The 27871-nt window shown below is 42.8% G+C and overlaps 1 protein-coding gene across 3 annotated transcripts in view; it reads left to right on the forward strand.

Annotated features, from left to right (window-relative positions):
* WIPI2 (WD repeat domain, phosphoinositide interacting 2) overlaps positions 1 to 25256 on the forward strand; it is a 40246-nt gene extending 14990 nt beyond the window's left edge. For 2 of the 3 annotated variants that reach the window (XM_005289079.5, XM_065560151.1), the window contains exons 3-12: positions 3071 to 3240; positions 4395 to 4491; positions 5210 to 5307; positions 6667 to 6759; positions 7597 to 7667; positions 13786 to 13893; positions 15527 to 15691; positions 16871 to 16978; positions 18165 to 18295; positions 19748 to 25256. In XM_005289079.5, the coding sequence (XP_005289136.1) occupies positions 3071 to 3240; positions 4395 to 4491; positions 5210 to 5307; positions 6667 to 6759; positions 7597 to 7667; positions 13786 to 13893; positions 15527 to 15691; positions 16871 to 16978; positions 18165 to 18295; positions 19748 to 19860 (1154 nt within the window). In that variant the 3' untranslated portion in view covers positions 19861 to 25256. Of the gene's footprint in view, positions 1 to 3070; positions 3241 to 4394; positions 4492 to 5209; positions 5308 to 6666; positions 6760 to 7596; positions 7668 to 13785; positions 13894 to 15526; positions 15692 to 16870; positions 16979 to 17179; positions 17358 to 18164; positions 18296 to 19747 lie in introns of those variants that run through there. The other variant, XR_006175133.2, reaches the window with a different exon arrangement.
* Positions 25257 to 27871: the final 2615 nt, after the last annotated feature.

The following is a 27871-nucleotide window of genomic DNA, read 5'->3' on the forward strand; positions in this document are numbered from 1 at the left end:
CGTGAATGCTTGTAATGTGCTTTGATGTTCTTGGATGAAAGACGCGATAGAAATACAGATGATTAAAATCCTAGATGGTTCTAACCAACTCTTGTCTTAGATGTTACATACTGTAGTGATGATGCTGTAATCCTACTACGGATGCCTTTTTTCATCACACTTCTCCCCCTCCCCTTCGCCATTTACATACTGTTCTGCCTGTTGTTCCTATGTTATCAAACAGATTTTGTGACCCAAAGTAATTAGCTAATTTGTTTTTACAGTATTTGATTCAAAGTTTGTATTTCTTGTAAAAATTTTGAACATCATGCTAAAGTGCTTTGTATCTGATTTGTGTTCTGGGCCTGTAATTTTTTTAAGGTAAGAGAAAGTAACAAGGACTAGAAAAGGTTAAAAGGGTGGATGGGATTAACTGCTTCAGTACTGAGCCGTCAACCTAGTGCATCTAAAATACTGCTAATCTAGTTCAGCCAGACATATCTTGTACTGTATAGCCTGACAGTTATTTGACTAGAGGTTCAGTAGCACGCCTGTGTGACTTGGCATCATTGAAGGGATTATATCACTTGTGAGAAGAAGTGCAAAGGAATATAGACTAGGAACTGAGGTTCACCCTGGGTATTTGAAGTGCTTACCTACATTAAAGCCAATCACAAAATCTTTCTTTCTATATAGATAACCATCTGTTCAGGATTCTCACTCCAGTCTCTTAGCTCTTTACTGTGAGACTGAAGGAATTGCCCTAGCTCTTAATGTTTTTTTGACCATTTGAGAGCACACAGAGTGGGGTAATGTGTGAAGTGGTCCCCTTAATGGTTGTTGCATCTGCCGTCTGCCAGAAGTTCCGGTCATTTCCTTCTTGACCGCGATCACTTGTACTCTTTCCGTTAAGCCCCACATCAGTTCTGCAGGATGACACTTCCACATGTATCCTGGCCCCTGACAACACTTCTGGTGTTCTAAAAGTTCTTCAACCCCGCTTCCAGGCCTGGGGGAGTGGCAGGTCTGGTGGGAACCTCTCAGCCCCCCTCATTCCAGGTCTTGGGTTGCCAGGGGAGGGCGGGGGAAGGAGGAGCTGATTCATTTTTCACGAGAGGGGAGGAGGGAACAGTCATCCTGAGCAGCTAGGTTCTTTCTGTTCCTCCTCTTTCCTCTTGTAAAAATGGTGTATTTGCTATGAAGCATTCTGAATGCATGGCAGTACATCTGAAGACTGTAACTTGTACTGTCAGTTACTACTTGCACCAAACTGATCACATTAAGCAGTGACCTCTGTATTTTAAAGTCTAAATGCATCATTACCTCTCTAGATTTAATCATTTTTGAAATTGTGATAAACTGACATATTAAAATTATATATTAATAAATGATTGGTCTGACTTTTTTTTCTTTTCAAAAGTTGCCCATGTCAACCACATCAAGAAGGTTGAGATCCACTGCTTTAAACCATGACTGTGAAAACTTACTAGCCCAGGCACAAAAACTAAGTGCTAATTCTTCATGTGTTGAAAAATTAATCACCTGTTCCTCTGTTTTAATAATAATAATAATAATTAATAAAAAAAAACAGACACCACTACTTTGGCTCAGAAAAGGGGGTGAATAGAATTTTACAAGGCTGCTTTAAACAAACTATTTTGATGTTTCTCTCATACTTTGGATGGAAGCTTATTTCTGTGTAAACATGTTTGAACTGTTACAAGGCCATTAACAAGTTAAATACCACTCCTGATGCTCTTGTTAATCTGAAATTTTGATTAAAACTGAAGGATCCTTCATCTATTAAGGTTGCATTTAATAATGAAAAGTACTTGGTATAAACTCTTCCTTCAGCAGCTTTGGTATTGAGACTTTTTCTTGTAGTAGGGAGTGCATGCACATCTTACTCCGGGACCTCTTTAAATATTTCAGGTAAAAATTGAAAAAAAATTGCTAGATGAATTAGCTAAAAACTCACTCATACTGAACAGGTGTGTAGGGTATTGGATGTGTTCATATGCTAGACAGATTGGACGGATAAATATACTGGTAGTCTTTCAGGCAACTTTTGGCTTTGCTGATGAGAAGAGTATCAATTGCTTGACTGTACCAACGGATGCCTCTGAAGCCCTCAGAAATAGTTCTCTCAGGCAGTTTTCCTGTTTGGCAAGCATCAGCATTGCACTAATCCAAATATTGATTTTGAAATGGTAGATTTACAATAATGGATCAAGGCAGGAAGACTCAAGGAGCTTATCTTGACTGAGTCTATAATGGAACACCAGGCTTTTAGCAGATATTTATTTACAGCTCTAGAACTCCTGTAGGCATCTGATAAGTATCTGAACAGGAGAGTGCTTAACAGATTCATTTCTTCTTTCCACTTCAATATTAAATGCATATATACAGCCAACTGTCCTAGAAAATGCCACTATTGATCCAGCAGGGAGAAGGAGTCACTGCTCTTTGTGGCTCAGTGGATTATCCAGATGCTCAGTCCTCATGTCAGTTTTTACAGCTATTTGAGATCATGCCTGGTCAGTTTTCAGATGTGAGACCTCAGAAAAATGAAAGTGGCATGGGAAGAGCCGGTGGCCCTTATAGTTTCAGAACAACCAATTTACCAATTGCCTTGTGTACGATAGTTTTTCTGTCTGCATGCAGATGTGTGCATAAATTCCAGGTTACTTGGCATCATAAAGCTTTTCACACACACACAGGGGTACTTAATTTATCTAGTATTTATCTTGGCAGTCACCTGTTCATTTCACTATACATCACACAATGTAAGATTCTTTCCTTTTATGAGGTTTTGATGCAACCATTCAGTATCCTATTAATAATGTCTACACAAATAACAAGTAAACCCATTTTAAAAATACCCTCACATTTTACAAACATGTAAAATACTATGGCATCTGAAGAAGGGGCTTTGTAAATCAGAATTCAGTGTGTAGGGTTCTGTTCGCAAATTAAGATTATAGTCTGTTCTCACTTCTTGTGGATTGGCTTCAGACTTTTTGTGGTCTGTAGGGTACTTTTTCTCTAACATGGAATTTCTTACTTCCCTTTCCCTTTTGTAACTCCTTAGCCGACACAGAAGATGTGTGCATCGTGGAGAGGCTGTTCTCCAGTAGCTTGGTGGCCATAGTTAGCCTTAAAGCCCCACGCAAGCTGAAAGTCTGCCACTTTAAGAAGGGGACTGAGATTTGCAACTACAGCTATTCCAATACAATCCTGGCTGTCAAACTAAATAGACAGGTAAGTAGTAATATTTGGATTTAGAAATGTCTCTTGACAGGCTGGGGGTATGGCTCCTGCCAAGTACTATTTCCCTCTGGTGCCAAAAAATAGTTTGAAACTGCTAATGTTAACTTTCCTGCGTCTACCCTGGAAGGGTATAGGCAATTAACCTCTTCATTTGTGTGAAAGTCTGTTGAGTATGAACGTTGTCATAAAACATCCCCCAGAACATCAGTTTTCAATAACTGATTCAAGAACTACATAAGAGTTCCTTAAACTTAATGCTTTCTATATGGGAAATACTGTGGAAGTTGTTGAGTCTTTTTGTAGGGTTGAGGGCTGTATTAGTTAGACAATATACCTTAAATCCCAGGGTGTGCAAGTAACCCAGTTGTTGGGTATTGCTGAGAATAAGCATATATCTACGCTACAGAGACTCTACCGGCATAGATCATAGTGTAGATGCATACTACACCAACGGGGGGCGGGGTTATGTCTGTGTAGGAACAACCAACTCCCTGAATTTAGGCTAGGTCTACACTGGGGGGGAGGGGAGAAATTGATTTAAGATACGCAAATAGCGTAGCTGAATTCGACGTATCCTATTTGACTTACCCTGCTGTGAGGACGGCGGCAAATTGACCGCAGCGGCTCCCCCGTCGACAGCGCTTACTCCTCCTGACAAGGTGGGAGTACGCGCGTCAATTCGGGGAACGATTTTATCCGTCTAGATGAGATGCAATAAATTGATCCCTGAGAGAGCGATTTCTACCCGCCGATCCGGGTGGGTAGTGTAGACTAGCCCTTAGGTACCTATATCAGAAGGAAGCCGCCTTCTGTCAACATAGCTGCATCTATGCTAGGGGTTATGTTGCTATAGTTAAGTCAGTTAGGGTATGGGGTTTTTACACCCTTAGCTGATGGAGCTATGCCCCTATAAGTTTTCAGTATAGGACAGTCTTATAAAGAGGTGTAGATTGTCTCAGCTTAATGTTAATTCTTCCCATCAACTCAGAAATGACTAGCACTGAATTGGGCAAGGACTTTCTGCCTTTGTGTTTGAAAATTGCCTAATATGTTTTGGACACAGCTTGTGGTAATCTGTAAGAAATTGTACAAATTCCTTTTAATATATTTAATTTTGTCTTTATTTTCCTCTCCCCTTTCTCTAGAGGCTGATAGTATGCCTAGAAGAGTCTCTGTACATACATAACATACGAGACATGAAGGTGCTGCATACAATCAGGGAGACGCCCCCCAACCCTGCTGGTGAATATCTATCTAGGGGCTCAGTTAATTTAAGAAATGCAAGGAATGTAAAGTCTCTTTCATTGTGTGCGACTCTGTTTCTTATAGGAAATTGTGTAGAGCTCTCAATAGAATCTTTATTCCCACTTGACAGTGGGAGTTAGCTGCTAAACCCTGAAGTATATTCAGATTCAATGGGTGCTGAACTTGCACCATGACACGAAGGGAATTTTTGAGAATTTCTTTGAATTCATACCATCACAAATTAAAAAAAAAATCTCTGCCATCCTATGTGAAACTTTTTTTTTCAGTACCTTATTTTCCTGATCAGGTGAAAAATTTCCTAGGGATATTAGTCAGACCTGATCATAATTGAACAGTGAAAAAACCATAATGAGCAGGATGTCACCGGAATTTGCATTGCAACACTGCAAAATGCATCTGTAGGGATAATGTTTTAGGTATTGCTAACTGTGAACCCAGGAAATTATTGGCTCTTCATCAGTTTCTATCCCTTTCGAATTACTATTTCAGTCTTAAAATGATAGATCAGTTTTTTAAATTGGTGGCTGTTGGCCTCAAGATTGTCCAGCCCCCATCCCATTTAAGTTCCTTCTGAGAACACCAGCTTTGAGTTAAATTTTGATATTTTGTAACTTGATCTGAATATAGAACTAAACCTCTGATGGGTAAGTTTTGGCCTCTGCCTCTCTAATCCTTTTTTGCTTATCCTTCATAGGCTTGTGCGCCTTGTCAATAAACAATGACAATTGCTATCTGGCCTACCCAGGAAGTGCGGCCATCGGAGAGGTGCAAGTCTTTGACACCATCAATCTGGTGAGAGTCCTTGTCAGTACTACTGGCACTTTAAAGATGTACTTTTTTTTTTGAGACTTGGCTTAATAAGCTCAAAGAGGAGTTAATGGAAATCAAATAACTTGAGATCATTATTGTGGAAGGAGGTCTCTACTGTAGTTGGTCTGTTACTGAAACTGGGCAGAAGACAGTGGAACACAGTAAAGGGGCAATACTACATTTGATTAATGGGTAGTGTTGAGCATTATAGATACAAAATAAACAGGATTGAAATAGTTTTTCCTAGGGCTGTCAATCACAATTTGTTTTGCGTTAAGCACATGCATTAACTAGATAAAAAAAATAGTTATGATTAATCACACTGTTAAACAAAAATAGAATACCAATTTACATTTATTTATAAATATTTTTGGATGCTTTTCTAAATTTTCAAATATGTTGATTTTAATTACAACACACAATACAAAGTGTACAGTGCTCACTTTATATTTTTTTATTAAATATTTGCACTGTAAAAAAGAGAAGCAAAAGAAAGTGTTTTTTCTATTCACCTCTTAGAAGTCCACTCAGTCCTACTTTTGTTCAGCCAATCACTAAGACAAACAAGAAGCAGGTAGCATTATTTCCCATAAATGAAAAAACATTATTTATAATGTCACCTGAAAGTGAGAATAGGCGTTTGCATGGCACTGTTGTAGCTGGCATTGCAAGGTATTTACATGCCAGATGTGCTAATCATTCGTATGCTCCTTCAAGCTTTGATTTGTAGGCTCTAAAGTTTTACATTGTTTTGTTTTTAAGTGCAGTTATGTTTTAAAAAAAAAAAAAAAAAAAAAAAATCTGCATTTGTAAGTTGCACTTTCATGATAGGGATTGCACTACAGTACTTGTATGAGGTGAATTGAAAAATGCTATTTATTTTGCTTATCTTTTTCTACAGTGCAAATATTTGTAATCAAAATATAAAGTAAGCACCGTACACTTTGTATTCTGTGTTATAATTGAAATCAATGTGTTTGAAAATGTAGAAAAACATCCAAAAATATTTATAATTGGAATTCTATTATTGTTTAACAGTGCGATTAAAACTGATTCATCATGACTATTTTATTAATCTCGTGATTGTGATTTTTTTTTTAATAATATGACAACCCTAGTTTTTTCCTTAAGATATCTTTTGTGCTGTCAATCATTTTTCTGAATGGTGATGTTAATGTTTTAGTGAAGTTGTACATTCCAGTATATTACCAGGTCTAAAACAAGATAATGTACATTTGTTTGGGTTCTCTTAAACATCCAGCCTTGCATTTTTTGTTCTGATTTTACTTTTTTTTATCTGCACTATACTAAGTTCTATATTTTATTGGTTTATTCTTGCAGAGAGCTGCTAATATGATCCCAGCTCATGATAGTCCCTTGGCTGCATTGGCCTTTGATGCAAATGGCACTAAACTTGCCACAGCATCAGAAAAGGTAGGTTTTGATTTGGTGGTGACTGTATGGATCAGAGTGAAGCTTACTTTGTAGTGTTTCAAAGTATCCTAAATGTTTCATAAGTACTAAAAAGAGTGGTTGGCTGATATAATTAAAATTCTCTGTATTACGAGCTACTGATATTAGTGGTAACAAGGCTTTTAAATAACTACATTACATCTGATTGTCTGTAGTCAGGACATCCCCCCCGTCAGTGATTAAGTATATTTATTGAAAGTTAGCTATCTTGTGTATTATTAGGAAGGTAGAATCATAAAACAGAAACAAGACAGTAAAAGTCGAAGTGGAATAGAGAGAAATGACTAGCCTATACCTGGCACAGACTGACAACTTCTGTCTGAATTGCGCAAATCAGCACAGGCTCATCTCATTCTGTATTAGACTGGAATATTACACTCTCTCTCAGAACCGAACTGAAGTGCATACTATTTTCTTTACTTTTATCACATGGTACCATGCCTAGGAAGTAGCGCTAGTCGCATTTCCTTTCCACAAGGAAAAGAAATACTGTTATAAGTATGCTCAGAAAGGGAAAAGGCTCCTCCTTGATGCATAACTCCTTCTCTTTAACTTTGTAGGTCAGCTATTAAGCCCATCCTCTTTCTGCTTTTCCCACCCTCTAAAAATAAACCGGAAGGGGATATGTGACTGGCTTATGTTGAGTGACTCTTTATCTGGTGTGCAGCAACTGTGACAAGAATTGCACAGTATGAACTGGTTATGATGGTACTCTGATCTTTGTGCACGCTGACTAGAGTGAGAACCACAAAGCAGGTATTTAAATTGAGGAATGAGGCTTGGTTTTTTTCTTCATAGGGGACAGTGATCCGAGTATTTTCCATTCCAGAGGGACAGAAACTCTTTGAATTCCGAAGGGGAGTGAAGAGGTGAAGTTCAAAAAAGCTCATTCTCTGAAGCCTGTTCCTTGCGGTAGATTTCCAATATATTCTGTAGCTGACCTTTTGTATAGCCATGAGTCATAGTAACTGAAGTAAAGTTTATACTTCACTACAATTGATCCTGGATCCCTTAAAGTTACAGACCAGGTTTGTGAGAGAGCAAGAGAGAACATGGCCCTCTACAGCTCTTTTTGACTTGACCAACAGCCTGCCCACTTTGCAGACCTCTGATATATTTCCACCATAAGACGCTCCAGCACACTGACAGACTGTATCAATACACATCAAGCCATGCCAGCTAGAGCACTGCTGCTTGTGGTGTGGTAAAGATGCTGGTGTTAGGAAAGATATCTTTCCTGCTCAAGATTTGTGAGGTTTATTTCTGATGTCTGAACTACTGAAGGGCTTTAGAGATTTAACACTGATGTTTGTGTCCAAAACTGGGTTTGTTCATTGGACTGCTGAACCACATTATTTAGAAAGCTATATCAGTATTAAACACTGACAGTTTTGCTGATTATTGACTAGTATGTCAAGAAATGCTAGAGTTAGCCTAAAAATTGTAGTTGTAAGGAGGAAGAATGCTGTCCTGATTTTTAGGATGATTTCTAACCAACCCCTTTCCCTGGCTCCCCACTGTCTCAATCAGAATAGAGCATACAGGAAGCTCAAATTAGGCCAGGTGTTTTCCTATTGAATGATGGAAATGGGGAACAAAAAATGCTTGTTCTTACAGTTTTCCATGATATATCAAGTCCTCCAAAAGCCTTGCAACAAGAAAAGGAAGTGAAGGCCTGACTTCTAAAGTAGAAACGCTTATTTTAAAAGCTTGAGGCAGAAGAGAACATATGAGACAGACTTGCAATAGAGAAAGCGCAAGGGAGCAAAACACAAATCTTGAAGTACTTTTGAAAAAATGCCATACATACTGTTCTATTTACTTCATTATCAAGCATCCAAAACTGTTTTGCCATTTAGGGAAAACTTACTGGCTTTTCACCTAACTCTTTTCTGCAATGTACACATGCAATACATAGCTGATGAAGAGCTGATTTAAGTTTTTCCTTTTAAAATCTAGTTTTTAAAAAGTTAAACATTTGTGGATGCTCAATACAATGCACCCGGTGACCTCCTTTCAGTGTGGTGGTGCATTACTGCCTTTATGAAAAACAGTACTCTTTCACCTCACAATAATTTGTTACTAGAATTGTTTATGCAACTACTCCGTATTATGAAGAGATCTTGCTGAATGTTAATACTAACAAATAACAAAGTGAGCTAAATCTTAGAGTGTGGAGAGTAACCACACTAAACTTTAAGTATACCTCACTTCTACTACATATTTGCTGTCATCTGAACATTCTTTCAGAGGAAGTGTAAATTAACCACGTGGGAATTTTTTATTTTGAAGAATGAGGGTGGTGGTTTTTATGCAATGTACCTTTTATGATTATTAGAATATTTTAAGGGTTGAGATGAACTCTTTTCAGATCTACTTGCTAGCCATTCTGGGGTTAACATAAGTGAACAATGATGGAAGTCATACTGGAATCTGGCTTGAATTGAAAAAGAGACGACTAAGGGGGGGTTATGATAGGTCTATAAAATCATGACTGGTGTGGAGAAAGTAAATAAGGAAGTGTTATTTACTCCTCATAACACAAGAACTAAGGGTCACCAAATGAAATTAATAGGCAGCAGGTTTAAAACAAACAAAAAAGTATTTCTTCATACAACACATAGTCAACCTGTGGCACTCTTTGCCAGAGAATGTTGTAAAGTCCAAAACTATAACAGGGTTCAAAAAAGAACTAGATAAATTCATGGAGGATAGGTCCATCAATGGCTATTAAACAGGATGGGCAGGGATGGTGTCCCTAACCTCTCTTTGCCAGAAGCTGGGAATGGGAGACAGGGAATGGATCACTTATGAAAGTCTAAATTTTGAGATTTATACATGTTTTCATAAACTGCAGAATCTTAATTTTATAGCTTTGATTGGTGATACTTGTGATGGAATGACATTTTTACATTGTACTTAAATCTCAATTTCCAGTTACCGTTAATTATGAACAGGTGATAGTCTGCTTTGTGCAGTTTCATCAGGAGATCAGAAGCAGGCAGCATTAAGGAACAATCCCTTTCTCAGACTTTCCCACCTACGTAACAAATGTACATTATAATAATGTATTCATATGTCACTAGCTCAAAGTTATTCAAGCAGTTTATTTGTTTGCCAGTGTCACCAGAAGCTTCTAACTAAAGAGAGCTTATCAGTTATGTATGTATATATAGTCTGTCTTTTCCAGCAATGACAAGCAAGGTCTTGTACTTAACCTTTGGCCATATTGGCATTCATTGAAGGTTCTAATATACTTCCAAAACCTTCAGAATACATTTTGATTACTCTTACCTCTCAACGTTAGAAGTACACTTTTTTTGTGAAACTGAGTGTAAACATTAAAAACGTTCACTATGGATGTGTCAGAGGGTCCCTTAGATTCTAATAGTTTTAATGGGCATTTTTGCATTTTTCATAAACTTATGTTTTTGCTTTCTTGTCTTTCTAAACTGAGAATATCCATAGGGATAGATGGCAACTGAATTCTGTGTGGCAGTGTAAACCGATAAAAACCCAGTTAAGATGACACCACTCTTTCAATCACCCAGGCTCAATCTTGGTGACCTCTTCAACTCTTCTTTCCTTCCCTTTCACACACTCTGCCTTTCAGATCAACATTTCCAAAATTTGTCCCTTTGTCAGTATTAAGATACTTGTCCATACTCTGGTAACTTTCCTTCTTGACAATTGCAATCTTCTCCTCTAGCCTTCACCTTCCTATACTCTGCTCTTTCTCTGTCTCTGTATATTCAAATGGGAAGATTGTTTTCTTTCTTTCTGATCTTACTATCTCTTTCCAACCCCAGATCTCTGAACAGACATCTCCCTTCCACATTTAAGTCCAAGCATCTCTGCAAAGAACTAACTAATCCACTTCTGCCTACATCTCTTTACTCATCTGCTCCAAAAGCACCTCCCTAGAGACTACTCAAGCGTGTCTCCTGAATTCTGCATCATTATGTGTAACACTGCCTACAGTGACTCGAGAGCATGAGTACCAATCTCAGGGCAGACTGCTAGGAAGCAGGGCACAAATCCCAAATTAGTTGCGAGTTCTATATTTAGATTTCACCAACCAGTTATCAAGTGTGAACTCTTCAGGCACTAAAACAGCTTTAACATGGAGTCACATATAGTCTCCTTCCTTACTCCAACCTATCTTGTCACACAGGTGAGCGTACCTTTGTGATAGATGGTAGAATCACTTCAATATTCAGGTTACTTCTAGTCCCAAAGGACCACTCACTTACCCAAGGTCAGTTGCACTTTAGATCTCACACCAAAGACAACACTTGTAGCCAATCCTATAATAAACTATATGAAGACTTATTAAATAGAAAAAAGAAACCAGAGTTATTTTACAAGGTTAAAGCAGGTAAATATACACACAAATAAGTTTCAAAAGCTAATAGAAGCTTCTATAATCAGCAAGCTCTGTATGTCCTTTAGGGCTAACCCAGGCTAAGCAGCTGAAGATCTCTTGCCTATGCCAAGAAAAACCTTGCCTCCCAGAGTCCAAGCTGCATAGGGATACCTAGTTCCTTTTATTTGGGGGCTTCTATCCCTCTTCTGCTATGTACAAACTCATTTTTATCGGCGGAATCCACTTGCATGACTCATCTTCTACTCCTGGGGAAATTCTGTGCCAGTGCGATTGCACAGAATGTATGTTCCCCGCAGATTTCTTTGCTTCCCCGCCGAAAAATGACTTTCTGACAGGGAAGCCACAAGAGCAGTCATGCGACTCGCCCCAGCAATATGTTTTGGGTGCCCAGGGCAGCCGGCAGAAAGATAAATCACTGTGGGGCAGGAGGCGGGATTGGAGAAGACCCGGCTGGTGGCTCCTACCCTGCGCTGGGCTCAGCTGCTAGTCCTGGCTTGGCTGGGGAGGATGGAACTACTTCTTCCCCTGCATGGTATCCGGGGCCGGGTCAGACCCACCCCCAGATTTCTCTCCCAGATGCAGGAAGCTCTGCAAACACCCCCCACATACCCCCACCCTTCCTGCACCCATTGCTGCTCAGCTGCAGGGGAAGGGATTCCTGTACAGGGAGCTGCTCCCCCATCCGCCCAACCCTCGTGCATCCAGACCCCCTCATACCCAGACCTTCCTGCCAAGCGTCACCCCCCGCACTCAGAACCCCCTCGATGAGCCTTACTCCCCCGACACCTGGACCACATGCCCTCAGATCCCCACCCCAGCCAACTGCACCTGGATCCCCACCCCACTGAGCCCCAGTCCCCCAGCATCTGAACCCCACCACTGAGCCTCCCCACACCCAGACCCCACTGCTGAGCTCTATCCCCCCACACCCAGCCCCCCTCACTGAGCCCCAACCACATTCACCCCCCTGCAGGCTTCCATTACCATTGCACCCAGAACCCCCCAACAAGCCCCTGTGCATCATGATTTTTTTTCCCCCCTCGCACCCGGATTTGCCCACAACCAGATTTCCCCACATAGAACTCTCTCAACCCACATCTGGATCCCTCCACATTAACCCCCTCCACACTTGGATCCTGGCTTGCTGAGACGGCTTGCCCACACAGCGGGGCAGGGCCTTGGGGTGCTTCTGGGACAGGCCAGGTCCTTTATGCTGTGTCAGGGTTGGGTGCAGCTTCACTGTTGAGTCCGTGTCCCGGGGAGAGCTGCACAGTGATCTCCCACCTCTGTGCAGCCTGTGGCCTGTGCTCCCCAATGCCATGCTGGAGCCTCCACATTTATTTGACAGATAAAATTTGCAGAATTTTTTAATGTTTTGGCGCAGAATGCCCTCGGGAGTAAGACTCCTCGCTGGGGCGGGGTGGGAGAGAGAAGCAACAAATGCTGACCACATTCTTATAATACCTATTTTAACAGGACTAACACACAGGTGAGCCAGAGTGATTCCAGCTATGTATTTATCATTGCTCAGTTGAGACATGGGGACCTTGGCATGAGCTGGCATCTGGTCTGCCAGCATCACAGTAGCCTTCACCCACTCTTGCTTTCCCACTATCCGTGTTCCTGGAACAACTTCCAAATGAATGAATGCTAACCTCCTTCCCTTCCAAAGTTTGCCATGCAGTATTGTACTTGCTCTTGCTTTTAGATTAGAAATTTATTGGTGCAGGTACTTGTTTGACACAGGTCACTACTGTAAAGTATCTGGTATGATTATGGTACTATGTGTGGCTGCACTAATCTACAGTATAAAACACTAGAATAGGTATTGAAAAGAACGGATTCAAGCGTTTGGTCTCTGATTCATTCAGTCCTTGGCCTCTCTCGAGACTAACAAACTCATTTCACGAAGGTCTTCAAGTTCACATTTGGGGCATGCTCAGATTTCATGACAGAAAAATAACGTGTAAATAGTGGATAGCTTGTTTTCACACTTCTTCAAATCTCTTTAACCATTTTGATTCCAATAAGTCACTGGTATAATACTCCAGTTTCTGTGATACTTCGCCATGTAGTTGCGTTGGGCTTTATATAGAGAAGGGTAGACTGAATTTGGACTTTGATGCCCACTGGTTCCCTAGCTGGGGTCTCAGCTCAGTCCAACTCAGAAGCCTGAGATTCTGTCTCTGTAAGCAAATCAGGAAATGTCAATTAAAAGAGTTCAGAATGTTCTCTCTAGAAATGTTTTCCCTTTTCTGATTCACAGAGGGCAGTGGACACAGGCTCTAAGTCCTTTGGAGATCTTGGTTTAACTGAGTGGTCTGTAAATCTCTGATATGAGACTGAACAAGGAAAGCTGTCTTTTTCCACCTTTCTGCAACGTTTCCAGAATTTTTCCTGGCCTGCACTATGCAGCTGGATTAATAACTGAAGAGGCTGGAAATATTCAGTGACAAAGACTCCTATATGCTAGTGTGTGGAACTAATATTCCCATTTTAACTAAGACTCGTGAGCTCAATATGAATTAATACCTTTTCTCCATTTCCTGTTTGGCATAGCGCTAGTATGTAGACATTTATGCGGTTACTCTCTCTTCTAGGTGTGTAAGCATCTGCTCATTGGCCTTCAGCATGGATGGCATGTTCCTCTCTGCATCCAGTAACACAGAGACAGTGCACATCTTCAAACTCGAGACTGTGAAAGAAAAGTAAGTTTCAGAAATGCTCAAGAAACAGACTTGTTTGACAATCTGAATGAATTCTCAGGAGTTTGGACCGGGGTGGGCAAATTACGGCCCGTGGGCCAGATCCGGCCCATCAGGGCTTTGGATCCAGTCCGCGGGATTGCCACCCCTGTGGCGCCACCGGGCTAAGGCAGGCTCCCTGCCTGCCCTGGCCCCGCACCTCTCCCAGAAGTGGCCACTTGCATGACTCATCTTCTACTCCTGGGGAAATTCTGTGCCAGTGCGATTGCACAGAATGTATGTTCCCCGCAGATTTCTTTGCTTCCCCACTGAAAAATGACTTTCTGACAGGGAAGCCACAAGAGCAGTCTTGCGACTCGCCCCAGCAATATGTTTTGGGTGTCCCTGCGGCCCCAGGGGGAAGAGGGCATTGCTCTCCGCAGCTCCCATTGGCCGGGAACGGGGAACTGTGGCCAATGGGAGCTTCGGGGGAGGTACCCGCAGGCGAGGGCAGCGTGTGGCGCCCCCTGCCCCCTCCAGGGGCCGCAGGGACATGGTGCCGGCCGCTTACGGGAGCGGCGTAGGGCTAGGACAGGCAGGGAGCCTGCCTTAGCCCTGCTGCGCGCCACTGCCACCCCGGAGCTACTCAAGGTAAGCGGCACCGGGCTGGAGCCCACACTCCAAACCCCTCCTGCACCCCAACCCCTTGCCCTGAGCACCTTCCTGCACCCCAAACTCCCTCCCGCACCTCAGCCCCCTGCCCCAGCCCTACATCCATGACCCTGCATGCAATTTCCCCACCCAGATGTGGCCCCTGGGCCAAAAAGTTTGCCCACCCCTGACTTGGATACTTCCTTCTTTTGAAAACCCCTTACTGTTAAGAGCATAGCAAGACAATTGTGGATCAGTTGGCTGAATTCAGCAGCTGAGATGCACATGTCTCTGTAAATAGGAAAGGTATTTTACTGTCCAAAGTCAGTCCTCTTCCCCACCTGCATATATCATAGCACTGACATGCATGGAGTGCCATAAGGCTGCAACTAAAAACACTTACATTTGTGCGAGTGAGAGCATGGAGCATATTGACTCTCTACATTATCATTTCAAAGGTGACCTGCAAAGGGAATTTGGATTTGTGCCCTTTCTGCTGCTTCACGATGCATAAAGGAGTTCTAGAAAGTTTTTCAATTTTCCTGCATGATCGTTGTATTAGAAATTCAGATGTTGTTTACTGTTCTCTCTGAGAGATTCTGGATAATGGTTGGATTATGACACTAGATAAACGAGAGTGAAACTTGATTGAGAATGGAAGTGATTCTTTTTTATAGTCAGGTTGCTTAAAATTTTGTTTTTAACACTTTGTAATGCAATTTTATAAGTAGGAAAAAAGTTAGCAATTTAATATCCTATCCATTCACTAAAGGGCTAAGAGTGCTCGTAGTACCTGAGACTTACCGTGAGAAGCCCAACAAAAATAGGGGGTACCAGACTTATCAGTAGTGTTATTTTGAAGGGGGAGGGGGCAAACAAGGAAAAGAACCTTTATACATCATAAAGTAAAAAGACCACCAGCCATCCTTCTCCCATTGCAGGTTGTTTTTAATGTCAAAGTATGCAATAGAATTCAACTTTCCTTTTTCTTCCTCCTGAACTTTAGACCTCAGGAAGAGCCCACTACCTGGACAGGTTACTTCGGAAAAATGCTGTTATCCTCCACAAGCTATCTGCCCTCTCAAGTCACAGAAATGTTTAACCAGGGTAGAGCCTTTGCTACAGTCCGTCTGCCATTCTGTGGACACAAAAACATCTGTGCTCTTGCCACGTGAGTAAGGAGATGAAGTTTTTTCCCACCACCCGGTGGACTGCCAGTATCAAGTAAAGGAAGCATTGACAGAGCAGATAATGTTCCAAGGTTTTCTGGCTTGTCAGGTCCCACATCTCATCTGTAGCTAAATGGCTAATGTATAGAACATATCCGGGGTTGAATTGTCATTTGGTAACCATTTCAAAGCTTCCTCATGCCCAGGAACAGTGTGTGAAAACTAATTGCTCATAGCCCGACTGAAACAGAAGGCATAATGTTTCTTCAAGGATGATTGTGGAATTAATTGCTTTTTAAAGAGGATTTTGTGAGCTTCCAGAAATCCTTCATGGGGAAGGAAGAGTGTTTTAAAAACAGACTCAGACCTAGAATATTCATTCCCCATTAGTGCTGAATGAAATGTTAGTGCATTTGGTATTAAGTTGTTGCGTTAGACAGTCGTGACTATCCAATATAGAAGACTTTAAAGGTAATTGCGGGCCCCAGATTTGGCACCTTCCTAAGACAAGCTCTTAAATTTGGGTAAAAGTATCGCATTCGTGAGTCTTTTTTAACCGACTAGACCTATTTTAGTCTGCATTCTGTCTGAACCAAAAGTGGAGCATTTGGCATAGCTATCAAAGCAATAAACGGTGCAGTATTAAATGTGTTTTGTGGGGAATTAATAAATGTGTGCTGATCTACTTAGACTTACAGGTTTCATGTTACAATTAATAACATTTCATCTGGTCTCAGAGCTGTCTGCAGACATTAAATAAGCCTCACCTCATGCCTGTGTGGTAGGGAAGTATATCGCCGTGTTAGATGGTGAAACTGAGTGCCATACAATGCCACAGCAAGTGAGTAGCAGAGCTAGTGTGCGAACCAGAGTCTTCTGACTCCTTGTCTCCTTTAGCCATTCGACAACACTACCTCCACATGTGAGTTAATTGGCATGCACAAGACCTACACAAATGGCTCCTTTTAATGCCAATGGTAGTTTTGTGCCGGATTCCCCTGCATGTTCCTTTTTGTCATGGGAGCCCTGCATATGTAGCCATAGAACCAGATTTCTTACGAGCTGTAGAGAGGGAGCAAGTGAGTGGAAAGTGATCACTTAGTTTTATGCCAGCAGAACATTGTGGTTTCTATCATATTCCTAAAACTTGGTTTTCTGTGTCCTCTCCTAATCTCTTCTAGAATCCAGAAGATTCCCCGTTTACTGGTGGGAGCTTCTGATGGATACCTCTATATGTACAACCTGGACCCCCAGGAAGGAGGAGAGTGCACGCTAATGAAACAGCACAAGTAAGTCCAGACTTGGTCCTACCTGTATACTTGTCACATTTGATTTTCTAATACAACTGGACTGACAAAAATCTCTGTTGTTCCAAAACTCATTTCCTCCTGCTGAACTCAACTCTTAAAGCTCATTTTTGTATTGATACTTTTAAGAGCAGTGGCAGGAGGTGAGTAACCTTTAGAATCTCCTTGCTTCTTCCTTCTTAGTAACTGTTACAGTAAGCATCACTTTCGTATCAGAAACTTAATGCTGTCTGATTGGAGTCAAGAATCAATCTGCTGTCAGTCTATACTTCTGTCTCTTGCCACGCAGCTGGTAATTCAGTTACTTTAACAAGAATATGAAACATGTGACTTCATCCATGGATGAGAGAACTTTCCAAAGGTGGGGAAGCATCATTATCCCCATTTTACAAATATAGAAACTGGCTCCTGCACTAATATCTAATGTCATGGGACAGGCTTACTTGTAAGCTACCTTGTCTGTAGGCTAGCCACATGGTCTATTTAGTAGCAGGTCTGTAGAATGGTGTAGGAGAGATCAGGGCTGATAGTATGGCAAGGATTCATAGATTTGTAAGGCTAGAAGGGCACCATTATGATCACCTAATCTGACCACCTGTATAATGCAGGTCATAGAATTTCACCCAGTAATTCCTGCATCAGGGCTATAACGTCTTTTTGGGCAAGAGCATATCTTCTACAAAAAAATCTAATCTTGATTTAAAGATTTCAAGTCATGGGTAATCCACATTACTGTGGTGAATTGTTCTACTGGGTAATCCTCATTGTTTAAAAAATTAATAAAAATTTGCACCCTATTTCTAGTCTGAATGTATCTAGCCTCAGCTTCCAGCCACTTAGATCTTTGTATGCCTTTGGCATCATTTAGATGATTTGTCTTCAGTGTTTGTGATGAGAAGTGCAGTGCACCAAATGCTTTCCCTACAATTCTCTGGAAGGCTGACACCTCTTGGTCACAATGCAAGTAATGTGTGGCATTGAAGATTGAGAAACTGATTACAGTGACCAAAGGCATTAATAAAATCTTCAATATTACACATGTATGATCTTTTGCATGCCTAATGTGGAGGTTTTGCATAATTGGCCTGTAGGAGAATTGACAGCAGTTGTATTGGTGATTGTTACTTGAACCACTTCTGCACATCTAATCTCTTTCTCTACCCACTAGGCTAGATGGCAGTATGGAGCCAGCCAATGAAATTTTAGAGTCTGCATCACATGACCGGCCACTAGTAGCACAAACATATAGTGCTGCTGTGACAAAAGGTACTTATGTGCCTTCATCACCCACAAGACATGGTAAGGATAATGCTGGAAAATCGGGAGAAAATTATTCTAAAGATGACTCTATCCCAGATGGCTTCTTGTGCTCTTCCAAGTTTTGGCCTTTATCTTTATGACTCTGTAAACCTGTTATGAAGCATTTGTTCTGTTAGTCATAGTGGGAAAAGAGGTTAGCTGTTAGTGACTGTGAGAGCCACTTTGGAAGCTTCACTGGACAGATCGTTTGTCTTTGCTACTTTCTGGGCAGTCTGGACAGAACTGAATATTAAACTGTACTTGGATACCATAGTAACATGTGCCTTAGATTATGAGGTTTTATTAACCTTTACGTAGTGTTGGGACAGACTCTTGGTACTGGCTTCTGCACAGCATCTGGATGGCAGTCCTTGTTTTGTAAGAGTTGCACAGGGTACCCCAATATTTCTGTTGCTGTCATGGTGAGGTTTGCCACTGTCCCACCAGTCTCTGACACACAGATTAAATCTGTACTGGCTTGGTGGAGACCAGAATTTGAGTATGTTAGCGTTCCCTAAGTAAGTGGAGACCAGGTATATAGTTAATATAACCAGTATGAGTACCCTCAACTCCTTTGTGGGTGGCACACTGGCAGAAGATTTGGCCATGGAGATCACACATTTCACCGTCCCAGGGTGAATGCTGTGATGACAACAGCAGTGTCGGGGAGGGGGTCAAAATTGTCAGCCCACCTGCTCAGAACAAGGGAGTGAGCTCTGCTTAAATTTGGAAGCCTGATGATGACCTCATCAGCAAATCTTGGTTTTAAAAAACACCAACTTGTGATGAAGCAGATATAGAATGGCAATGGTGCTATTGCGCGTAGCGGAGAGGTGGGCAAACTACAACCCGTGGGCCACATCCAGCCTGCGGGACCATCCTGCCTGGCCCTTGAGCTCCGGCTGGGGAGGCTAGCCTCCGGCCCCTCCCCGCAGCCACGCCGGGTGGCGAGGCTGGGAGCTCCTGAAGGGCAGCATATCTGGGTGCGGCCGAACGGTGCAGCTGCCAGACATGTTGCTCTGAGCGACATGGTAAGGAGTCCGGGATCAGATAAGGGGCAGGGGATCCCAGGGGGCAGTCAGGGGACAGGGAGCGGGGGGATTTGATAGGGGGTGGGGTCCCGGGGGAACAGTTGGGGGCGGTCAGGGGACAAGGAGCCGGGGGAGGGACGGGGGGTTGGATGGGTCAGGAGTTCTGAGGGGGGCAGTCAGGAGGTGTGAAGTGGGAGGGGCAGATAAGGGGTGGGGGGCCAGGCTGTTTGGGGAGGCACAGCCTTCCCTACCCGGACCTCCATACAGTTTTGCAACCCCGATGTGGCCCTCCGGCCAAAAAGTTTGCCCACCGCTGGCGTAGTGTCTTATACTTCAGCTTATAAACTTGAATCAGGAGTTTTCTTGCATCCAAGCTCCAATTTTTGCTGCTGAACTCCAAACACTGTCATTGTTTCTGCAGCCTATCCAGAGGATCTGGGTGCAGTGGGTGGAGCTTGCCTGGAAGATGAAACCAATGCACTGCGATTGGATGAAGACAGTGAGCATCCTCCCATGATTCTTCGGACTGACTGAACTTTGACCTGTGAACTCACTCCTAAAGCAGAGAACACTGGCCTGATGTTTCTTGAGGAATCTCGTGTTATGCTGCTATGAACTTTGGCATGAATTGGGAGAGAGGATGACAGACTCCAAAAACAGTTTTAAACGTTGTAGCTGTAGTCCTAATTCTATACCATTGGGAAAATATATGGTTTCAATTCAGTGGCTTTTAATCTTGCTTATCTATTTTAGCTGTGTGTGGTTTTGCTTTTTTTTTTTTTTTTTTTTTGGGGGGGGGGGGGGTTGTTTTGTTTGCTGTTGTTGCCAAAACCTGCTGTTTGTGCAGTCCTCAGAACCTACTAGCTTTGCATGCATTCATGTGCCAAGCAAGCATGGGAGAGAGAAGCCACTTGATAACAAACTAAAGTTTGTATTTTTTTATATATGTATATAATACTTAGCATATATAAGGAAGGAGTGGAAAAGTGGTTCTGGATGCTGAGGCTGGTTCTGCACTGACAAAGGTCCAAATGGTTCCCTTTCATTGGCTTGCAGGCATGCCTCATGACTGACATGCAACCTTTCAGATGCAATATCCTGTTTCTTGGGTTCCCCCTCCCCTTCCCTGAACCATTTGGTTAATTAAAATTCCTTCTGAATGTTGCTTATTTGTGGGAGTGTTCTATTTGTTGGGATGGAAGGCCTGTTTCCTGACTGGAATTTCTTCTGTCCCCAAGAATACGTAATCTAGAAAGTGCCTGTACAGGAAAACTAGGAAGGGGTAGACATTTACTGTTTTTAGATGTGTGTTCATCTATCCTTGCTATTTGGAGCTGTCTGTCTTCAAGCCAAGTTAGCCAATATGCTGACTTAGAAGAAGTGTTTCAGGTTAATAACTTGGAAAGCACTTTCTTCCTCCCTCCCTCTGTTAGATCAGTTATGTCCCTGTCAGAGCAGCAATAATCTCTCATTTTATACCTGCTTTAATCCCTCAGAGCAAGGCCAGCATCCTTCCTGCCAAGGACTGGATGGAGATCGCTTCAGAGTCTGTCAGCCCTACTTCTTAAATGGCCTTAAGGTTTTGCATTGGGAAGATACAACGCTCCCCTCTCCTTTCCTTGTCTCTGTCCAATTTGGATCTGAGCATGCTGCCTCAGTAATGAAGGTTGAGGAATTATGGAATGCTGATGTAAATATAAATGACTATCCATTTGAGTTCCAGCTTCTGAGAGTTATTAATCTTCTCTCAAGGGTTCCTTGGAAAACTAAACTACATTGTGCGTTGCCTCCATTTCCACCGGCTTGAGGAGCACTTCTGATGCACTTGAAAGGGATGGTTGTCCATTAGGCAGCTCTGGAATGACAGTTCTTGAACTGCTGTGACCCTGGCTAGGAGTGAACAAAGTTGGGCAATGCTGCCATCTATTTATAATGTGCCTTTTGGATATATTAGGTGAGCAAAATGATTACCACAGCCTTTGGGTGTGAGTGTTGCTTTCCTTGGACTGTAAGCCTCCTTTACCTTTCAGATAGTGAAACTGATTACCCATCTCTCACTCTGGCACATCTTTCAAACAAACAAACAACCCCAAACAGATTGGAACAAAAGGGAAAGTCATAAATCTTGAGAGAGAACAGAACCAGGATTTCCTTGAGTGCTTTCACAAATTTAACTTTCCTACCAATCGCACACAACGATGGTGCTGCTTAGATTTAGGATTTGTTACTATGCATGTTGTTGAATAGGGGCCGGCAGTGGCAATTTGTCCCCAGAGCTCAGCGCAGGTAGCTGAGCTTCTGTTTCCTTTAAGGGAGCAGAGGATGGTGGTAGGCCCTGCCAAAGAGTCTTGTCTTATGTACAAACTTACCTGTAGTCATGCTGTCATTATAAAATGAACCACTGTTAGTCAAATCAGTTTCCTGAAAGAGAATCTTCACCGTTCTCTCCCAGATCCTTCTCATGGGGTGGGGAGGTGTCAGATTTGCCTTTACCCACTTTCTGAGCTCTCCACTGTTCTGGATACGTTGAATGGAGCAACTAGTTTGGGCCTCTTCAGTGGTCTCCTCTGAGTGTATTATGTTCTGAAACATGTTGAAATCTCATTAAGTCTCTGAACTTCAAGCTCTGTCAGAAAACTAAGCCCCATAAATAGAATTTGGGACCATTTGTGAACCACTGTGGGCTTTGCTGTGGAACTTGTAACTTTAGTGAGGCCTGAAATGCAAGTCTTACAGCAAATACAAGCTCAGCAGGTTTTGTTGGTAGCCGAATAACTACCAAGAGACTTCAGATGTGGTTCTGGTCACGTCCGTTTTGATAACCCATTCGAAGGCTTGGCATAAATTCTAAACTCCATCAGAAGGGCTTGTAATAAACAGTCATGAGCACCCCTGATGTAACATAGGTCTGGTAAAGGTACAAGCTTTACAACTTCTGAGTTATAATGGCACCAAAAAATACTTTCCTTCATTTCAATGTAAACTAAGGGAATTTCCTGACAGTGTTGCCCTTTAATAAATAAATAAATAAATAAATAAAAAGCTAGTGCTAGTGTGCAACGCTCACAAAATACTACACACCTGTCAGGATATTCATAGTTTAAGGTTCCAGCACCAACCTTAGCTCTGCCTCTCTGCTCATTGTCTACCTGTAAGCTTGAGACCCCTCACACGCTAGCTATATTTCCCATAAATGCCATAGACTACCATCTCCACCCATATTCTACATACGGACAGATGAATAGTTTACTAGAGACTCAATACTCATCCAAGTCACCCTTCTGCTCCAGGCTGAAGGCGATAATTTCTAGTATCTTGACCTTCCTGTGCGGTCCAGAGATTATCCTTGCTCGGCCAGCATACCCCTATGGGCCAGAGAGCCCAACCTACCTCACTCGCCAGCATTGCTGTACCTACCTGTCCAATGGAGGTCAAAGAAGCCACTTTCAAGAGATCTGTCTTTATCCAAACCACTCAACACACCAGCTGGTCACAGATCCTAGAATATGTATCCCTGACTATGGGGGTGATCTTTCGTCGGCTTCTGTCCCCAGGGGAAGGAGCTGGCTTGCATGTAGGCCCTGCTTGGCAACCGCCTTTCTGTCAGGTAAAATGTGGCTGCCATATCTCCCACCTGGCCCTATCTCTTAGGTCTGTCACCAGTTGTGATGTAAACAATTCAGGGGTTGAGAGAAACTCACTGCATCTCCTCATCCCTTCCCCGTTCAGCCTGGATCTTAAACATTGCCTCAGCAGAAGTGGGAACTGGCTGCTGACAAATATAGGAGTTCTCTTTAGCATAGGGCTTAATCCCAGATATACAAGGGGCTGCCTTATGGTGACAACCCACTCTTCCGTCATGTATCCTCATATGACTAAGGAGCGTACTATTGGAAGTCCTGTGCTCCACACTGCAGGTGGTGTTAAAACCTTTAACTGTGAATTTCCTGAGTTTCTAGTGTGTGTGTGTGTAGGGTTCATATTCTATTAACGCTCTAGCGGGCAATATATTCTCAGCCATAACTCCACCTACATTTTCTTTAAATACTGCACTTATCAAAGGCTTATTTTTAACAATAAAGCTTTTTGGGAAAAGTGTCAGTATGTGGTGAAATGTATAACCAAAGATGGCATGCTGCGGGGGGGAAATGTGTGTAGTCTTGGAATTCTAAACTCAGGTGTTGCTAGGTTCTAGGGTTACTAGTTCCCATTGAGTACCATAGATAGAGGAGGGGCTGCGCTTCAGATACTTTCTGTTAATGTGTACATAGCTAGCAAGTGTGCTTGTTCTGTGGCTGCTTTGAGATCGGTCAGTTCTTGTAATTTTTCTCTTATTTTTTTTTCTTGAGTTATGAACCAGGAGATGTTGCCTGCTTTGGACTCTCCCTAGAGATTGTTCCCGCAATATAACCGTAGGTAAATCTAGCAGTTAAAAAGTAACTGGGCATGGCAGAGAGGAGAACAGAGCATTGTAGAATCATGTGAGGAAGTGGCAGGAGGTTCCTAAAGGCTGCTGCTTTTTTCCTAAAGTCCCAATTCAGCCAGGCACTGAAGCACGTGAGTGGTCCCAGTGAAATCAGTTAGGCTCAAAGTTAAGCACCTTGCTGAATTGGGGCTCAGCTGAGGAATTTCTTAGGACTAATACCCTAGGACTAAATTTCCCTAAAGGAGTAGGGAAAAGCTATCGAGTTTTTTTTTTTTTTTTTAACTGTCTCAGATTGCAAATAAACATCAGTTGGAGTACGAACCTGAAGCTGTTTCCTTAAGTATAGTAACAGGAGTTTCAAACTGAAAGGAAGTTGTTTACAGCTAATAATTTTTAAAAAAGGGAGACCAATGGGAGAACTACCAGCACTTAATAATTCAGCCAGAGACCTAGGGTTGTGAATCTGATCAGCAGAACTTTTTTCTACTGGGAATCTCACACTGCTTCCTTGGTTCTAATAATGGCATCTGCACAAAAGATAACGTGTAATAAGGTTTTAGAATTTCTTTCCTAGTGGGTCACCCCAGCTACTCAGCATATTTTTCTCTTATATGCAGACCAGTTGCGGCTGTTGGGGGGAATAATCATGTCCTCCCACCCCCCAAAGCATTGTCTGTGGTCCTACTCACTGTACTTGCACAGCTCAAAACTCCTGCCCTGCTTTGAAAGTTTTACCCCTGATAGTTAAAGCCCAACTGCAAGGAGCACAGTAAAGTTTTGATTTAACCTATTAGCACTTGAGGTCAAGGCTTAAGTGTCTTCTCTGTGCAAGCATAATTCTTCATGTTTCTGGGAGTTACGCCATATGCTGAAAGGAGATTAGACCCTTAAAATGCTAATGCGGCTCAGGAAAGTGCTCACAAGCAAGAGAGTCTGGCTCCTGGTGTGTGAATAACTCACTTCAAATAGCAATTTCACAATTGAAGGCACTTAGCAAATTTTCATTTATGCATCTTTAATACTTAACGGGCACAATCCATCTCTGTAAAATAGCGGACAACAGGTCTTCACTCTGTCTTGCAAGTAGCTACTTTTCCATGTGCATTGTGGGTGTCTTGGCTCTATACTGTTCATATGGCTGCAGAAATTGCACATTAGTCCTTACTTCCTTTGTACATAATTTGATTAATTTGTAAGTGGGTGGGGATTTGGGTAGTAACTAGTGTGAGGAGTCCAATCCCCAGCTCCTGAATTTAATTGAGTCAGCGTCTTTCTCAACCCTCTCAACCCAGTCAAATCTTTCCCTTTCAGATTTACTTCCTTATCTGGAAGAAGGTGTATCCTGCAGTGCTAATACGCTTCTGCTCAATGTCTGTATAAAAAAATGGCAACATCTGTTCACAAATAACATTCCACACTACCAAGTGTCCAGCTCTTACTGCTAGCCCATTGCTGTTCAACTTTTATAATTGCATAAGAAATTAAACCTGTGTTGTGATACGTATTTTGTGTTGTCTTGATTCATTTGCTACATGAAAATGGGGTCTGTTAGCTGTAGATGACTTTGTACAAAAGAGAAGAGCGCTAGTTCGGATAGCTTTATCAGCTACAGCCAACACTGCCATGCATTTGCTGTCAGGGGACACCGTCAATCTTACAAAACATTGCAAAGATCATTGTGAAACAATGCAAGGACACATGGCAACTTTGATCTCCTGGCAGTTTTCTAAACACTTTTCTTCTCCCCTAGCTGCCCTCAGCAAGAAGAATCTGGCACGGATGGAGGGGAAGGGAAACAGAACCTGCCTGACAGTCACTGCCAGCTTAGTGCAAGGGTTTGTGATGGTGAAACATCCTCGGAACCAATTTTCTGCTCCCCTTGCTGGTTTCACACAGGGACCTTTGTGTGTAAGGGGAAGAGGCAGTTCTGGCTGCTCTTCCACTCCAACCTTGGACCCTACACATTTCAATTTATATTGAGAAATTCATAACTGGCTTCATTTGCTGAAGGAGAAACGGTTACATGGTGGCCTCCAGCCAAACGGCAACAGCTGCAGTGCCACCGTTGGACAGTTAAACACTAAACAGACTGAGCCTGGAGAAAAGCAGGCGCTGGGGCTTCTAGAGGAATCTGTTCCAATGCTGATGCTATGTTGCTACATGAGACTAGGGAGGGAAACGGACTATATAGCGAGCACTGTCCAAAGCACAAAGCCAGAGAAACCAGGAAACAGGAGCTTTCTGTTACTTTGTTTTAACAATCTGCAGTAAGGAACTGTGCATTTCACTACACATACGCTGTTCCTTTTTAGAGTCCTAATTAGGTGTAATCCTCTTCCACCCCCACCAAAATTCTCTGCCTCGTCCTATCCTGCGGGGAAGCTAGAAATAAGAACACTGGCTACAATAGCATTAAAAGGGTGGCTTCTCTAAGGCATTCTGTCTGGGTGGACTGGGGTATGCTACTTTGTTTTTCTTGTCTGCAGTATTTCTTGGGTTCAATGGAGCAAACTCTGTGCTTTCGCCAGGGGCGCGATGCGCTAAGAGAAACACAGGATGTTGTCTTTCAAGGATCAAACTCCAGGGCAGTGTGTAAAAATGTTTTCACACTACAAATGCATCCAGGAGGCTTGTGGGAAGTCTGCAGAAGCCTTAACAGCACAAAGCTATCCATTTTTAACTACAGCCTAACCAGGGCTCTTAAAGTGCATTGTTTTTACAAGCCGCTTTTCCGCTTTCTCATGCAACCTCTACCACCACTTTCTTCCCTCCTGCTCCCCCCCCCCCCCAAAGAAAAAACAAAATCACAAGAAAGCAAAACAACGTGTGTGTGCGTGCGTGCACACACACACACACACACACAATATTAGCTCTATTCTTGTGCAGCAGCATATTCGGCAGTCAGGGGAGGATTACTTTAAATAAATGCAGCCCTTGAATTAAGCAATTCCATTGAAGTCCTTGGCTTTGTACCTGTTTACGACATTACGGACTCCGACCTATTAAATCTGAATTCCCAGGGAAGAAGATGAGAATATTTCTGTCTCAGGTTTACTTTATCACAGTGCGCAAACTTCCAACCCGTCGTCTTTGTAAGTACATTTTATTTGCTGCATGCTGCCAATCAGTCTTTAATTCTCTCTCACCTTGAACGGTCTCTAGGCAGACTTGTGACTTTCAGGAGAGAAGTAAAACTTGGAGGGTTTTGCCGCCCATTGTAGTTCTGAGCTTCTGATTCTGTTCCTTAATGCCTGCTTTTGCACTTGCCTGAGCCCTAGGACTCTTGAGGCCAGGATGAAATCTGTTCAGGGCAATGCAACTGCTGAGGCTGTAAATTAGTCCAATTGTACATACTGGGAAAGGGCTGTTCTTGGGGAATTAGGGAATGTGCAGTAACAGTGAGGTGCGTATTAAACAAAGGTAGAATATAGATTGGGAAAAGTCCTGGAAGACAGTAGCTGTCTTATTCTTGCAAATGCTCTGACTTAGGAAACCTCTTCTAATGCAGCATAACTGTTTCACAGCGATCCGGTGGTAATAAAAAGGGCGGGTGTTGTATGAACTTTAGGCACAGGCAAGAATTGTGCCTCCTCTTCTCTTCAGATGATGGTGCTGAGGTTCAAAGCACACATTGGTATTGGGCTTTCTCCCATCTATCTAATCAGGGGTGGGCAAAGTTTTTGGCCTGAGGGCCACATCTGGGAATAGAAATTGTATGGTGGACCATGGATGCTCACAAAATTGGGATTGGGGAGCAGGAGGGGGTGAGGGCTCAGGCAGGGGATTGGGGCACGGGGGGGGAAGGCTCAGAGGTGCAGGCTTCAGGCGGTGCTTACTTCAAGTGGCTTCCAGAAGCAGCGGCATGTCCTTTCTCCACCTTCTACACGGAGGCATGGCCAGGCGGCTCTGCATGCTGCCCTGTCCACAGGCACCACCCCTGCAGCTCCCATTGGCTGCTGTTCCCGGCCAACGGGAGCTGTAGGGGCGGCGCTTTGGGTGGGGGCAGCATGCAGAGCAGAGCCCCCTGGCTGCCTCTACATGTCGGATCCAGAGGGGGGCCATGCTGCTGCTTCTGGGAGCTGCGTGGAGCAGTCCCTGACCCTGCTCCCTGGCTGGAGC

The sequence above is a fragment of the Chrysemys picta genome, chromosome 10 (assembly GCF_011386835.1).
Source record: "Chrysemys picta bellii isolate R12L10 chromosome 10, ASM1138683v2, whole genome shotgun sequence".
In the NCBI taxonomy this organism is placed as follows: domain Eukaryota; kingdom Metazoa; phylum Chordata; order Testudines; family Emydidae; genus Chrysemys; species Chrysemys picta.